General features: G+C 36.7%; 1 protein-coding gene across 5 annotated transcripts; it reads right to left on the minus strand.

Annotated features, from left to right (window-relative positions):
• Positions 1-104: 104 nt before the first annotated feature.
• Positions 105-13,073, minus strand: LOC110602976 (sporulation-specific protein 15). Of its 5 annotated transcripts, none has more exons than XM_021740604.2 (10): positions 12,846-13,073; positions 12,413-12,552; positions 11,302-11,832; positions 5,314-11,139; positions 3,920-4,793; positions 3,152-3,819; positions 2,424-2,565; positions 2,227-2,308; positions 2,011-2,125; positions 105-407 (listed from the first exon to the last, which is right to left on the minus strand). In XM_021740604.2, the coding sequence occupies exons 2-9, from the start codon at positions 12,461-12,463 to the stop codon at positions 2,023-2,025; spliced, it is 8,277 nt and encodes a 2,758-aa protein (XP_021596296.1). In that variant the 5' UTR covers positions 12,464-12,552; positions 12,846-13,073; the 3' UTR covers positions 105-407; positions 2,011-2,022. The 5 variants fall into 5 exon arrangements, with proteins under 5 accessions (XP_021596296.1, XP_021596295.1, XP_021596294.1 ...); XM_021740603.2 differs by having other exon boundaries at positions 11,293-11,832; XM_021740602.2 differs by having other exon boundaries at positions 5,314-11,150; positions 11,289-11,832.
• Positions 13,074-15,199: the final 2,126 nt, after the last annotated feature.

The following is a 15,199-nucleotide window of genomic DNA, read 5'->3' on the forward strand; positions in this document are numbered from 1 at the left end:
AATACTTATAACATACAGCATAATGTTGGTGCCTTTAGCATCAAGAGAAGAATACTCTCAAGCTTATAGAAAAAAAGAAAAAAAAAAAAAAAAAAGGCGAATTCTAAAAGTAGCAATGTTCAACCTTTGGTTGGTTAAAGTAAAACAAATTCTAATACCATGCCCTCAGTAAATGCAACAGAGGTCCTCCCTCCACTTATTAGATACAATACAACCAAGCAATCTGAGATTCGCTAAAATAAAAAACTGCAATCACAGTTGCCTGGTTCAGCTTAAACAATAAATCAATCTGGCCACGTTTAGAAAGAAAAAGAAAAAATCACTAAATATACAGGACTCAAAACCCATAAGAGAAATAATGCTGAACGGGAGATTGTGCCCACTTGGCCTTCAAAATATATGGGAACCTGCAGATCAAGGAAGCCATAAATCTCATGCACAAGAAATACAGATCACCATCCTGTAGAAAATTTGTCTATCCTACTAGTCAACGTTACGCAACAGCATTAAAATAGAATTGCTTCGCTAAGCATAACAAAAAACATTAACGAGTTAGCGACCAATAATTAATCCCTACCAGTAAAAAATAATTATGAGCACGATAAATAAATAATCCATTGCTTGTCAAATAAATATATGGCACAGATTAAACCTAACTGTTAAACTGGTGAAATATGCATAGTATAATTCTGTAAGAATTCTATTTCAAAGACAAATCAACACAAAATCAAAAAGAAATATCTGGAGGTAAAATGATTACAAGAGAAACAATGTTGGTCAGTCAATCCAGCGTTTATTTCCATAATGCTAATATCCCACCAAACAACTTTCAAAGGGTGTTATCAATCACATAAATCTCATAAGTAATGTACTGGTGAGGAGGAAAACATGCTTGCTGACCAAGTGAATCATGTCCTTCAATTAAACTCATTGGAAACAACATTATATTTACACTAAAATGCACTCCCTAATCACTGTCATAGGAACAGTGATTTGGACATGGGACCAACCAACATCTAGGCCTCTTCTCTCTTTTTCTTAAGCACTAAGAAATTATATAAAAAAAGGACGGAAAAGCTACTTTAGCAAAATACTTGCTTCACATTGAAGTGTAGTTACTGGCCTTACAAGTTACAACTGCCACCAGCAAAATTTAAAAGTTCAAGTTATTCTTTCTCTAAAGATATATTTTCTTTTCAGCCTCATTGGGTTTTTAATATAAATTTAAAATTATATGATGATTACTTTCAAATTACTTATTTATATTAAACATCAGAACACTTTAAAATACAAACTTTAATTCAATATAAACAAAACAAAAGCTAATTTATATTGTTGTTACTAGCAAATATATATGTATATTATAGAAAGAATCTTACACGCTAGAAAACATATATAAAACGTTAGAACTTAAAATTTAAGCTACTATTTCAAATAGTGCTTTAAAATTTTTATCAAGTGTTTTTCTTTCTTCAGCTCCTTTTGATTGGTTTAAACATCTTAATTCTACTTTTAAGTTTCTCTTTTTTTTCTGTAATATCTAATTTAGAATTTTATCTCAGTTTAATTGTCCTTCAGTATTAAATGATAAGATTTACATCAATCACTACATGTTATCATTTATAAAATAATTTAAACCTACTTTATTGATAATAAAACATGTTCCACTTACTAGCATTAGAAAGAAAATAAATAAATAAATAAAAAATCTACCTCCAATGGATAAGGAAATTTGGACAATTTCTTTTTTCCATGAAGTCAAATTTGATCTATTAATTCATAAAACTATAGCACAATAATCTTTTTACCCCACAATATATGAATGTATTTTGTGTTTGTGAGAGAGAAAATTATTGAATGAATTAAACAATAATTTTATTTACAACATATATATACAAATTTTTATTTATTAATAATAACATAAAAATTCTGGTTACAAAAAAAAAACCCGCATCATAGCACAGGGATTATAACTTGTAAAAAGCTAAATGACAAGAAAGAATCACTAACCAGTTCGGCTTGTCAAACCACAAAAGCTGCAAGCAATGCGTGCAATAAAGCCCAATAGATCATAATACTAAGCCTCAAGGCAGGTTGTCGCATTAGTGCCCGATCACATGAAACCCTGGCATATGATATAAGCTCAATATTTTCCATTCAAAATTCTAAGGTAAGCTTTGGGTTCATACCATAGGACAAAAAAAAAAAAAACAACAGAAATCTTACCATAGACCATCAATCATGTCAGTCACAGGTCTGGTAAATTTTGGGACAATTCTCGATGAAGTGAGTGACTTGAAACCATGAACTGCAGTGGAAGAACAGGGGAGGAATAATCACGAAGATGTCATTGTTAAACTGTAAACGAAATTGCTGGAGGGCAAACAGGAAAAAAGACTACAAAAGGTCCTGTATAGAACTACCTTTTTCATCGTCTTCATCCTCTAGTCTATTAGTGCCATCAGGATCCATGTCTATAGCAACAGCAACTTGATCATTGTTGACTTTGCGCAAACTGCGTACTTGAGAAGCAGCAGAGGGCCCAGGGACGGTCCATTTATTTATCTGCACATTAGTTCACCAGGTGTTTATATATATATATACATCTTATTATTAAAATTATGTTTTCATTTTTGAATTGACAATTAAAAGCAGTTTGTAAGTTTTAACAATCAATATGTCATGATGGCAAAGCATTCACAAATAGGAAAAAAAAAGGCCAACCAGCAAGAAACTCCTCCATTAGAAAGTATACACCAACACAAACGTACATTAAAAAGGGCTAGACCACCAATATGCATATCTGCTTACATTGTGATACAAACAGATAAAGCTAAAAGTGACTGATGGAATGGGAAGTTCAAATAGTCTTCTCATGAATTTCTCATTATGTATGCACACATACGTGTGTGAGATCTCACTGTGTATATGCAGACACATGCATAGACAACTTGTTTGCATTACAGGAAAATATTCAGTCACATTGAATTCAAAATGACAAAGAAATGAAGGAATAGAACAACAAACTGCAGTCTACATCCAGCGTTACCATTAGAAATATCTCAAATAAAATTCAGCACTATATCAAATAAAAGACACAACAGAACTGCTTATATGTTTATTGCACAAAATGACAGATGCAAAAACTCACCACAGGTTCAACTTCCAAAATTTCAGAGCTTGCACGGGTTGGCTGCTCCATATCTCTGCCAACTTCAAGCATCTTTAATAGGGATTCCTTATCATGCAAAGATTTTTCAAGAATTTTTTCTCTGCGGATTAAATCATCCGCTTTACTCCTCTCTATTTGCAATAATGCATCCCAGCTTTGAGCTGTTACTCGCAGATCCTCCAATTCAGACAAAACAGAAGTTATCTTTTCCTGAATTATTTCTTTATACGTGTGAATCTGACTGCTATCAGCAAGATTGACATCTAGAGACACCACTGAGCCTAACCATGTCAATAGCTCACAGAGCTCATCTGAATTTCTCTTGTTGCTTGTCTGAGATGTGACAAGAGCATCATTTGTGCATCTAGTTACTTCTTGCCTTAAGAAAGAGATCTCAGCTTCACGATCTTGCAGTTGCGATTGAAGCTTTTCAACCTCAGCAAGGAGACTTTCAGAGAAAAGATGAAGCTCATCGAACTTACTGACAGTGGTGGAAAGCTTCTTCACAACCTTCCCACGAGCAGCTTCAAGTTTTTCAATATCTAAATTCTTTTGTTGGACAACTCTGTCTAACTCCTCTACTTTTTTTGTTAAATCATCCATCTGTATCTCCTCCTCATCAAGAGCTTGCATTAAGGCTTCAATTTCTGTAACCAAAAAAATGGCATTCGTTATTCTGAAAAAATCTAACCCAAAAATTATAATAGAGCAATTAAAATAGTGATTTCCAAAGTCAAACAATCTAACCTTGGTCTTTCGCATTGAGCCTATCAGCCAGAGATCTGACTTTATCCTGTAACTCCGTTGAGATGGTTTGCTGATCTTGAAGTTCCTTTACTTTCTGTTCCAATAAATTCCGCTCATCTTCAAGTATTTCCACCTTCCTCTCCAAATCATGCACACAAGATTTTGATGATTGAAGGTCAAGGGAGAAGCTCGTTGCAGCAGCTTCTGCTTGCTTAATTTGATTGACAAGATCTTTGCAAATTCTCTCTCTTTGGATGTCCTTCTCCTGAAGCTCCTCCTGCAAATTCGAGATGGTAATTTTCATTTCCTTCTGGTTACCCTCTCTGATTTCACCTATTAAGCAAGCAAATTCTTTGACGGCCAATAACAGCTTTTCTGCCATAGCCCTGACATGTTCCTCGGATGAAAAATTTCTCTCTCCACCAAAGGGAAGTCCACCATCGCCAAATGCTGCTGCTTTCAAATTCATTTCCAGATCCCGAACAGCCACACTCTTTGTGACAACTTCAGCTTTTCTATTCTCAATTTCCATGAGCAAACTGGTGCAGGCTTCATAAAGCAAGGAAATGTTCCGGCGCAATGCAGCAATCTCCATTTCCTTCTCTTTTCCCACTGAATCTCTAAGCCTAATGTCTTGCCTCATGGCCTCAAATGACTCTTTCTGGGAACTCATATCTCTATGAATAGAACCCATTAATTTGGATAGATTGCCAGCTTTTTCATGAAATATAGCAGAGTGTTTGTGTAGCATACTATTAACAGCGGCAATTTCATTAATGAATTCTTGCAAAGAACTACAAACTTCAGAAATAAAGTCATCCAAATGGTCCAGCATATTAGTTTCTGATGAAAAATCCACAGCCACAAAGTTCAACTGAGAAGCAAAGTACAGATTAGATAGATAAAATGAGAAGTAATACGCTCAACAAAACAGAGATGTTCCACAAAAAAAGATCATATATTTAATCCCTAAGTTTTTTACTTTAAAGAACATTCTTGCCCTTCAATGTAAATGGAATGGCTTCTGTAATACTTGGAGAGTTGAAACATGAATTACTAAAATGTGGTTTCATCAGTGACAAACTGAAAGTTATTTTGCTTACAAGAGATTAAAATGCCATGGCCCATAATAAGTAATAAATGCAACCAAACTATACTCATAACATGAATGAAGAAATAAGTTTTATTGAAAAAGGGGAGTCCTTCGTGCACAAGGATCCTTCATTCTTGCTTTAGGAGGGCCAAGAGAATATCATAAAGCATATGCAGCCTACTGCATACCCACCATGTTTTGCAGAGTAAATGCATGATTTTTTGGACACAAAAGAGCAAAGACGATAGGGAGAAAGGAAAAAAAAAAGTTACCACTCAGAATAAGTAATATCTAGTGTTACCTTGCTTCCCAAACGACTGGATGTAATGCCACCATATGCGCTAAAGTGAGGGACTTGAACCACAAGATCAGATTCTGCTCTATTAAGGCATGAATTCATACTAGACTCTAGATTTTGCAGAAATTCCAAGTCCTCAGAGAAAAAAACAGCTAGTAAATTGTTGATATCAGAGAAACTCTTCCTGAGTTGATCTGCAGCAGATTTTAATGAGGTATATCCAGAATATTGTTTCTTTTTCTCCTCAATGAGATCCAAGGATAACTTATCAAGACGTGAAAGGGCTTCACATTTTGCAGCCTCTGCCACCTCCCTATCCTTGGAGAGATGCACAAGTTCATATCTGACTTTGGCTAGCTCCTCTTGGAGACCATCATTCCTGTCCTGAACTTCATTCAGTTCTGCAAGCAACAGCTCTGCTGCTCTTCTAGATTTTTTAGACTCTTCCTCTGCACAAGCCACGGCAGCATTCAGATCATGGCATAATTTCACAACTTGTTCCAATTTCCCAATTGGGTCACTATTATAAATTTCACCACCAAGGTCAATGTCCCCTAGAGTATTCAAAACTATGGATAAAGTATGTTCTTTCCCCTGCAAAATGCGATCATTTTCAGCCAAACGATTCCTTAAGAACAAACTTTCGGACTCCAGGGCATCCACCCTATCAGAGAAAGCAGTTAAGTCTCTCATCTTCACTTCATAGTCTTGAAGAGCATTTTCCCGGTGCTTAACCTCAGATTTCAAGTGCTCCATCTCAGCACCCATCTCTTCAATAGTTTGCTTAATACTATCACGCTGTTGAATCAAAGACTTCCCTTTTCTAACTGCAACATTCAATTTCTCTCTTAAAGAAGTAGACTTCTGCTCCTCCTGATTAAGTAGCTCCTGCAACTCAGCCCTTTGTCTTTCAAGTGCTTCAACCTCACAAATCAAAGATTGTTGCTTCTCCACATATCTGTCTCTTTCCTCGTTTACATGTAACAGTTCACTCAATGTCTCCTCCAGCTCTTTCTTCAAAAGATCCACATTTGGTTCATTACTATCCACTGCATCTTTCTTCAGTAGAGCTACATCAGACTCCAAATTATCCAGGATATCTCTAGTTCTCTCCTCACCGAGATTTTTATCAGCTTCTCTAGCATGGTGCTCTTCAACTGCATCCCCAGAAACAGTTTTTATCAAAGAGAGAGTTGTATAGTTTTCTATAAGCCTCCTTACTAATCCTTCCAAGCACTCAATAGTATTTCCACCAGAAACCAAATCTTTTGTACAAGTATCCTTCAATGCATCACAAACTAAATCTTGCAGTCTGCATATCTCGCCATTCATTCTCTGAATATGCTCCTCATTCCCAAGGCTCTGGACCAATTGCTCCTGCAAGGCATTGACCTCATTCTGTAGTTTTTCATTTTCAATACCAAAATGGACTGCTTTTGCTGAAAGTTTCTCATGATCACAGCTCAGAGCCTCAAATCTTTCAGAGAGGTTGTGCCTCTCATGGATAACTGCTTGAATGTCCATCTGACAGTTAGATAATCTCCTCTGTGTGTCCTCCAATTCAGCCTTTAGGGGAGATATTCTCTTTTGAGACTGCTCCAATTCTGCAGTTAGAGATCCACAATAGTGTTCGAGTTTATCAATGTTCTCAAGCAGAGAATTCCTGTCGCTAGTAGCCTCCGAAAGCGCATTTCCTAACCACTGAATCCTATCCTCCGGTTCTGCAGATCGTAAGTATGCAGGCATATTAATCCTGTCCAGAAGTTCTTCCCACCTCTGCACCAACTGATTCCTCTCCATTAATGACTGTTCCAGCATTTCATTTTGTTCAGCCAACCCAAAAAACTTACCTTGAAGGTCATCATATTTCCTTCTCAAATCATCACCTGTATTTGAACTTTGCTTTATATCCTCCTTCCAGGCATCCATGACACCAAAACCAGCATCAGAGTATGAACCACCCACAGAACTCTTCTGTTCCCACTCAGTTGGAGGCAAAGAGTTTCCAGTGGCTGACCTAGCTAACCAATCAACCTTCTCAATTATATCTCTTGAATGAAAAATCTCTGGCAGATCTAGGTCTTCTAAAATCTCTTCTATTCTTAGAAGCACCGAGTCTTTGTGAAGGAAAGATTCTCTTAATGCAGTAGCAGAGTTGCGAATGTATGAGAGCTCAGATTCCAGAGCCTCCACACGTTCACCAGCCTCTGAATAAGTCTTCAATTTTGTTTCTAGCTCATGCAGCTTGGCATCTTTCAGTTGTAACTCCTGTGAACATCTTTCCAATTCACTGGAAGCCTCTGACAGGGTCTGTTTGAGACTGTCGCGCTGCACAACCAACCCCTTCCCCTTGGCAACAGCAATACTAAGCTTCTCTCTAAGTGAAGATACCCTCTGCTCTGACTGTTCAAGTTCACTCACTTTTTCGCGTAATTCAGATTGCATGCTGATAAAGGCTTCCTCAACCTGGCTTAATTTTTCTTTGAGGAGAAGGATTTCAGTTTCATGCTGAAGCTTCAAGTCAGTTAAGTGATGCATCCTTTCCTGCAATTCAGTCAATTCCTCCACCTTGGATCCAAACTCTTCCCTAAATGAGCTAACTTGCTCATCAGCCCCCTTACATTTACAAACAAGGAAAGACACCAGTGACTCTAGACGTGAAATAGGTGTTCCACCCAAGTCCATCTCACTGTCTTCCAATTTCACTACGCCCTCCACATTTTCAATTAACTTTTCAATGGAACTTAGATCAATACATCTTCTATTCAGTTCCTCAGCATCCTTAGTTTTACTTGTAAGTTCCAAATTGAGCTGGTAGTTAACAGACTGAAGATGCAACCTCTCAGCGAGAAAATTCTCCAATTTCTCCACAAGGGTTTTGTACTCACTGTATTCTAAAGGGCCACAAACCTCCTTATCTTGTATGTCAATGTCAGATTCTGCCACAGAGCCACATGAATCTATCACAAGTTTCCTAAGCTCACAGTATAACATGTGCGATGTGCCACAGGCTAATTCATTCTTTCCTAGTAACTCATTACACTTCTTCTTCACTTCTTTGAATAAATTAATGGTTGCTTCATGGTCTGAGTAAGCTGCTTCAAGTTTATCCTTCAGGTCCTTGATGGTTTTAATAGCTGCATTAACAGAAGCAGCAGCATGGCTGCCTATATCCAAGGAACCATTAGAGCCAGTTGCTATGGAGGAGGTGAACAGAAATCCACTAGAGTCATCAAGCCTCTCAACTGCTTCAATAATCTGAGTGATGGTACAATTCCATTCCTTCTCAACTGCCAAAGCCCTATCTGCTGCTTCCGTCTGGAAATTTTCCAACTGACCACGAAGTACAAAAGCCAGCTCATCCGAATTTTTCAGTGAATCACACAACTGATTCTGCAATTCATCTATCCTGGATTCACACTCAGACAACTTTTTGCTAAGCTCACTCTTTTCTGCTTTAAGACTACTGTCTTTTTGCTTCAAGGTCTCATAAAGAAACTCAAGCTGTTGGTTCTTTTCTTCAACATGAGAAACATGTTGCTTTAGAGCTTCATAAAGAACCACAAGCTCAAGGTTGGTTGCTTCCAGATTATCAATGTGTTCCTTCATGGACTCAGACTCAAACTTGAACTCCTTGATTGAAAGATTAGCAGCACTTCTCCCACCTCTCTCTGTCTTGAATAGTAAAGTAGCATTTACAGCATCCAAGGCTAATTGCTTAAGCACCGCCTTCAAATCTTTTGTACGCTCTTTTATTAATAAAAATGGATCAGCTGCTGCTGATGGATCATCCATCAAGATCATTTCCTCTGCCTCGTTTTCATCATGGTGCTGTTTTGACTCAAAAGTTTGAATTAGCTTTGATACAGCTGGAGCAGATACTTTACCAGCAGCTCTACCTGAGGATCCTGCATGTGAAAACATCCCTTCAACTGTCTCCTCAAGTTTTTTCAATACTCTATCCGCCTCTTCAAGGTGTCCTTTCAATACTATAAACCCCAAAGTATCATCAAAAACTTCATGCTCAAATGGCTCAGGTTGCAATCTACCTGAAAGCCCATCAGACAATCCATCATCTCGTGTTCCTTGCATTTTGTGAGACTGCTCATTAACAGCTTCTTTCTCGCAGCTCCTGATCTGTACTTCCTCACCTCCTTCTTGATTCAGAATATCCCCACCTGGAAAAGATCTTTGGGCTTGCTTGTCATCAATTTCTCTTATCTTAGCTTTATGCAGTTCTAAGCTGCTTTGAAGAAATATGTTTTCCTCAGACAGCTCTTCAAGACGTAGTGTCACTTCTTTTAACTCATCCTCCAACTGTTTGCGTTCCCCATGATCTTTAGATATCCTCTCATGAAGAACAAGAAGCTCAGATGAAAGTCTCTCCATCTCTATAACTGAATACTCCTTGTACTCTTCAAGTTTCTTTCTGTCCTCTGAAAGCATAACGAGGTCTCCCCCTAAGTTGGCATTTTCCACCTGTAAAGTTTCCATCAAACCCTTACAGTCAGACAAATCTATAGAAAGCTTCTCATTCCCATTAGCAAGATACTCCTTCTCCTCTTCAAGCTGCTTGCTCCTCTCCGTCACCGAAGCAAGAGTTCCACTTAAGTTGGAATTTTCCGCCAGTAAGGCTGCCACTGAATTCCTGCAGTCAGCTAACTCCTTCAATATTTTCTCATTCTCTTGCAGACAAGTATTTTTTTCATGCACAAGTTTCTTTCTCTCCTCAGTCAGCAAAGCAATAGTCTGATTTAAGTTATCATTTTCTGCAAGTAATGTCCCCACCAATCCCTTAGAGTCAGCCAACTCCTTCAATAGGTTTGATATATCTGCTTGAGAACTTTCTAGACTACTCTGCAACTCCTTTGCTCTAGCAGAAACTTCCTTAACTTCTGCCTTTGCCGCATGAAATTGAAGTTGGAAGTCCTCCCTCCCACTAGCGGCAGCCAGGAGTTCAGACCTGCATTCCACAAGCTCTTGAGCAAGGGAGTTGCACCTTTCACAAGCTTCATTGAGTGAAGCACGAAGGACAGATAGCTCATTATCCATTTGCTGAAACTGATTATCACACTCTGTTTGAAGATAAGAATGTTCAGTGAGTTGCAATTCCAGTATATCCTTTGTACAAATTGCAAGGAATAATTCTTCCCTGAATCTCTCTGTTAAAAGAGGATGACCATGTTCAAATGAGATCAAACTATCAGTTAATCCTATAGACCTAAGTAGCAACCCATACTCAGTTTCATTCAGCCCTTTTGTCACTTCAATGAGCTGAGACAGATTGATTGAGCATGCATCAACAGGAGCAGATGTAGTAAGGCCCACATATGAATTTGTCAATTTAGCCAACTGAGGCTCTTCATGGCTTTTACCCACAAATATAAGAGAATCCTCAGGCAAAAATTGCTGCTTACATGCCTCTACAGTCCTATCAATTTGGCTGCCTCCCTCACTTTTTCCACACTGACCAGTCCCAGACAGCATCTCAGCTTCTTCTCTATTAGATGGATCGACATAAATGACTTTGCTTTGTTGATTTACCACATCAGAAACACCTCCCAGAATTCCATCTGCCTCTGAAAGGGGTAAAGTAGATGCCAGAAGCCCATCCATCATCTCCACAGCACTGGCAGAAGCAGATTCACTATATGCACCATCATTTTGATTCAGTTGAGAGGCCAAATCTACCAAACCAGTCTGTTCAAAAGCATCCCTTTCTCCAGAAGCAGCATTATCACCGTGCTCAGACAAAGCCAGTCTCCCATCTCCATCGAGGTCTATGACATGGGTTCCACCACAATGCTCCAAAACCAAACCATTAGCTTCCTGCATTGCCCCTACCCAGCAACAAATGAGAATTTAATTATACAACAGATTCACACATTATTTGCCCCAATCTGCCCAAAAGAAGTTCCCAATAAAGGAAAAAGAGAAAAAAAAATAGATCAAAATAGTAGAGAGAAGAAGAGCACAACCTACATCTGTTACCTGATCTCCCCTAGCACAAATCAAGAACATATCAGGAGTATTTTCTTTTAATGGCAATGATTCCGCCTTTTCCCTACTGCTGCTTTCCAATTCATATGTGACAGTAGTACTGTCTATAGTCTCAACAATGGCTGGAGAGGCCAACACATCAATGCGTTCACCATCATTAGAGTTTGATAATTCAATATTGTTTTCATGAACACACACTTCCTGCTTATCCATATTGGCATTATCAATTGATGCAGTTTCATATGTCATGGGAATTGACAATGGATCAACCGCCACAACATTGGCATCAGGAGCCACAGAATCCTCTATAGAAGAAGATACGGAAGAATCTTCAACTCCCGAAACAGGATTGATGCTAGACACAGTTTCCCCTTCAAGAACCTGTGGCAATGCTGTTGAATTGGCAGAATTTGGTGCTGCATCAACATAAGATTCGTGCTGCTCAGATTTGCTAGACTTTTTGGAGGACTTTCCATGACTGCTACTACCTTTATTGTCCTTCTTCTGACGAAATTGTTGAAGCTGATGACATAAAAGATAATTAAAAACAACGCGTTTAGGTCCCAATAAATCACATTAACGCCCTGTTTGGTTGATGAGCTAGTGGGAGAGAAGAAACAAAACAAGCAAAATTTCTCAATCCTAGGGAGAAGACAAGATCCAGTTGAAGTGAACCTATTGTAAGTTGTAACCAGTTAACTTATCTGAGCTTGACTTCCCAATTAAAAGAGAGCAATTATAATGCAATAATACATTTTCTTTCTTTATGGTTCTACTTATCATTCAACTTGTCTGTACCTCTAGAAAAGCAGAATTCAAACACTATTCAAGTATAATGGCGAAAAAATAATAGGAAAAAATAATAGAAAAGAGGAAGCATTATTTTCTCTGATTCAGAAAAGTAACAATAAAAAGAAAAATCAAAGTATCAACCAACTCATGTATTGCACTCTAAAAATGCAGGTGACACTCTCATTGACTTCAAATTTGAATCCAATACTTCTCTTTTAGTCGGTGGGCAATTAAAAGCCAGAAAATTGCATCGAGTCTAAAACAACCAAACTCGTATTAAATCAATATGCAAAATAAATGCATGGAATACCTTTTTACGGCCAGCAGCAAGCATATCAGTACGGTTCTTATTCTTGTCCATTGCGATCCCCTCCGTTTTATGATCCCACAGCGACTCCTGGTCAATCACCTTCTCGCCTCGAAGTCTCAAACACCAGTAGGTCCTCCTTCCTAATGATTTTCCAGTTGGAAAACGATAAGCATAAAATACGTAATATGAATAGCAAAAAAAACCTAATTCAATAATCTCTATTCGGTTGCTAAGAAACTTGATAATACAACTAAAAATGCAAAATCTAATTCATGTCGGTCCGATGGTATGACCAATTCTGCTCGGGCAAGATATACAGAAAGCCAAAAGGAAGAAAAAAAAAAACGAAAGAGCATACTCATTCAGGAATCAAACGAAAAGAAAAGATTCGACGGAACAGTATAAAGAGTTGGATTGAAGAACGGAAGGATACCTTGGCTTGATTGGCTTCCGATCTATTCGTCGTTGTATCCGAGCGTCGGTGATGATTAGGAGCTGTTTGGTGAGAATAGCTTAGTTTGTAAAGAACGTTTCCTGTGTATGTATGGTTTTTCTCTTAGATCTGACGCATACTTCGTGTTCCTCTGCAGGTGAAGTGTCGAATGAGGCACGATAAATAAGAAATTACTGTTAGGTGCAATCCAATAACAGTTGCGTTTTGTGGTTGAACTTGAACCCCACAGGTACCCCGCCAGCCGGGGCGATGCGAACCGGAGAACAAGAGAATGGGTTTGCTAACGGTTCTCGGGCTCACTTCCATCCACAAAGGAAGGGGAGGGAGGAATCAAACCATGGCCCTGCTCCAATTATCCAATTGGTAATTGCAAAATGGGCTTGGAGTTGGGTGGTTTATGCAGGCTTAAACCCATATCGATATTCCATGTGACCTATGTGGGCAAAAAAACTGAAAACTTATTCCTCCGCCTTTGCTTTCGGCCCAAAAATTCAAGCCCTCTACGTTTCCTGGACCGTCGTGACAAATTCAACCCTTGGCCTTTACTGCAACTTTCATGCTAACACATATAGATGCAACATCAAGAAAGCACCAGGCAATATCCAGTAGCAGAAGGTCTGGCCCGTCTGGATTGTAACTTCACCATAGATTCTTTGACCTGGGATAGAGAAAAAAAAAAAAAAAAAATTTTTAGTGTTTTTCAAAATCATTTTAAAATAAACAAAATTTATGTATAACTATGTAATGATTTATTTAAATTTATCTCGTACAAATTAATTTTTTCCAGATGAATTGTTTGGATTTGTTTTTTTTTTTTCAATGGGGATTTCTTGCACAATGTCTCTATTCTTGTAATTATACTATAGTTTTGGCATTAAAATCATCCAATACAAAGAGAGAATGCTTGAAGAAATGTTATATACATATGAGAGAATATGAGGGCTTATTCTTGTATAAAGAGAACATGACAAGGTCAGTATTAAGAGCTTAAAGACACAGAAGATCACGTGAATGCTCCTAAACACGCCATATATACATTGATTGTGAAGGAATCAAATCCTTAAGTATGTCGTTTCCGCCACCTAATGCTTGGGCCCTTACTATTTAAATCTTATTTCACTTCTCAATTACAATTAAAACTATGCATCGATTATTCTTACTTTTTTATAAAAATCTAATCCAAATATATATTTATACTCTTATATTAATTGAATATTTAAACTAAAATTTTAATCTATATAACACTTAAATTTATAAATATTATAATAATTAATCAAAAATTAATTATACTATCCATAGTTTGTAAAAGAATGTGTAAATAGTGATCATTGTTGACTGCACTTAAATTTTGCTAATTGTAATTTAAATTTTTATAAATTAACAAAACTAAAAGATGAAAATTTAGAGTTTATTTTAGTAAAAATTTAAATATAATTAGTAATACATTAAACTATTTGTGATTATTTTTTAATTATTAGTATAATTAATTTATATTTAATTATTATAATTTTTGTAAATTTAGATATTTAATAAATTATAATTTTAATTTAAGTACGTAATAGATAAATATAAAATAAAACTATATACATGTTCGGTCTAAAATCCTATGACAGGATGACCAAAATTAATTTTTTAGGATTTATTTAATTTTGATGTTAGTTGATTTTAAGTTTTGATAAGATTAACGAATAAAAGGAAGAAAAGCTAAAGCTCAGAGTAAGTGGAATCCTAATATACATGACATATATACCGGAATATGCAGATCTGCCACTGATTTTATTTGCACAAATCCACGGATTAATGTCAACTCTTTTTATTTTATTTTATTTTTTTAAATTAATGCAACTAATGGAGATATCGTAATCTCGTTTTTCTTAATGCTGTTTTTTTTATTATTACTAGGAAAGGAAACATACAATAAACAAATGTACAATGGGACAGCTAATACTATTTGCCCTGCCCTGCCCTGCCCTATGCTCGGCCCAATTTACATTCAAACACAAATTTAAAGCTGTTATTAAACTTAGAGTTAGCACTCTTGAGGTTTCATTAATAAATAAATAAATAAATTAAATTAAATTGCGTTAATTCAGATTGAATTAAAAAATTGTTTTTATACTGAAATTGCATGGGAACTGAAAATTGAGGAGAATTGACAATTGTAATCTAATTGATAATCTTCAATTTGATAAATGAAACAGTTAATTTCAATTTAAGATGGGCTCGTGGCAGATTTATGTATAAGACCATACATAGATTTTTTTTTCTTAATATTGTTTGATTATGAAAAGTTTTTATTTTTTTATTGATTAGTTGATTAAAAAAAATTGCAA

The sequence above is a fragment of the Manihot esculenta genome, chromosome 16, assembly GCF_001659605.2.
Source record: "Manihot esculenta cultivar AM560-2 chromosome 16, M.esculenta_v8, whole genome shotgun sequence".
NCBI classification, from domain to species: Eukaryota; Viridiplantae; Streptophyta; class Magnoliopsida; order Malpighiales; family Euphorbiaceae; genus Manihot; species Manihot esculenta.

What these genes read in the sequence shown, in the direction of transcription:
- LOC110602976 (XM_021740602.2), bottom strand. Translation starts at nt 12,463, where the DNA reads ATGGACAAGAATAAGAACCGTACTGATATGCTTGCTGCTGGCCGTAAA. An exon ending in TTTTGGAAGTTGAACCTGTG is followed by an intron (nt 2,566 to 3,151) that starts GTGAGTTTTTGC and finishes ACTAATGTGCAG; the next exon opens with ATAAATAAATGGACCGTCCC. An exon ending in GACATGATTGATGGTCTATG is followed by an intron (nt 2,126 to 2,226) that starts GTAAGATTTCTG and finishes ATCATATGCCAG; the next exon opens with GGTTTCATGTGATCGGGCAC.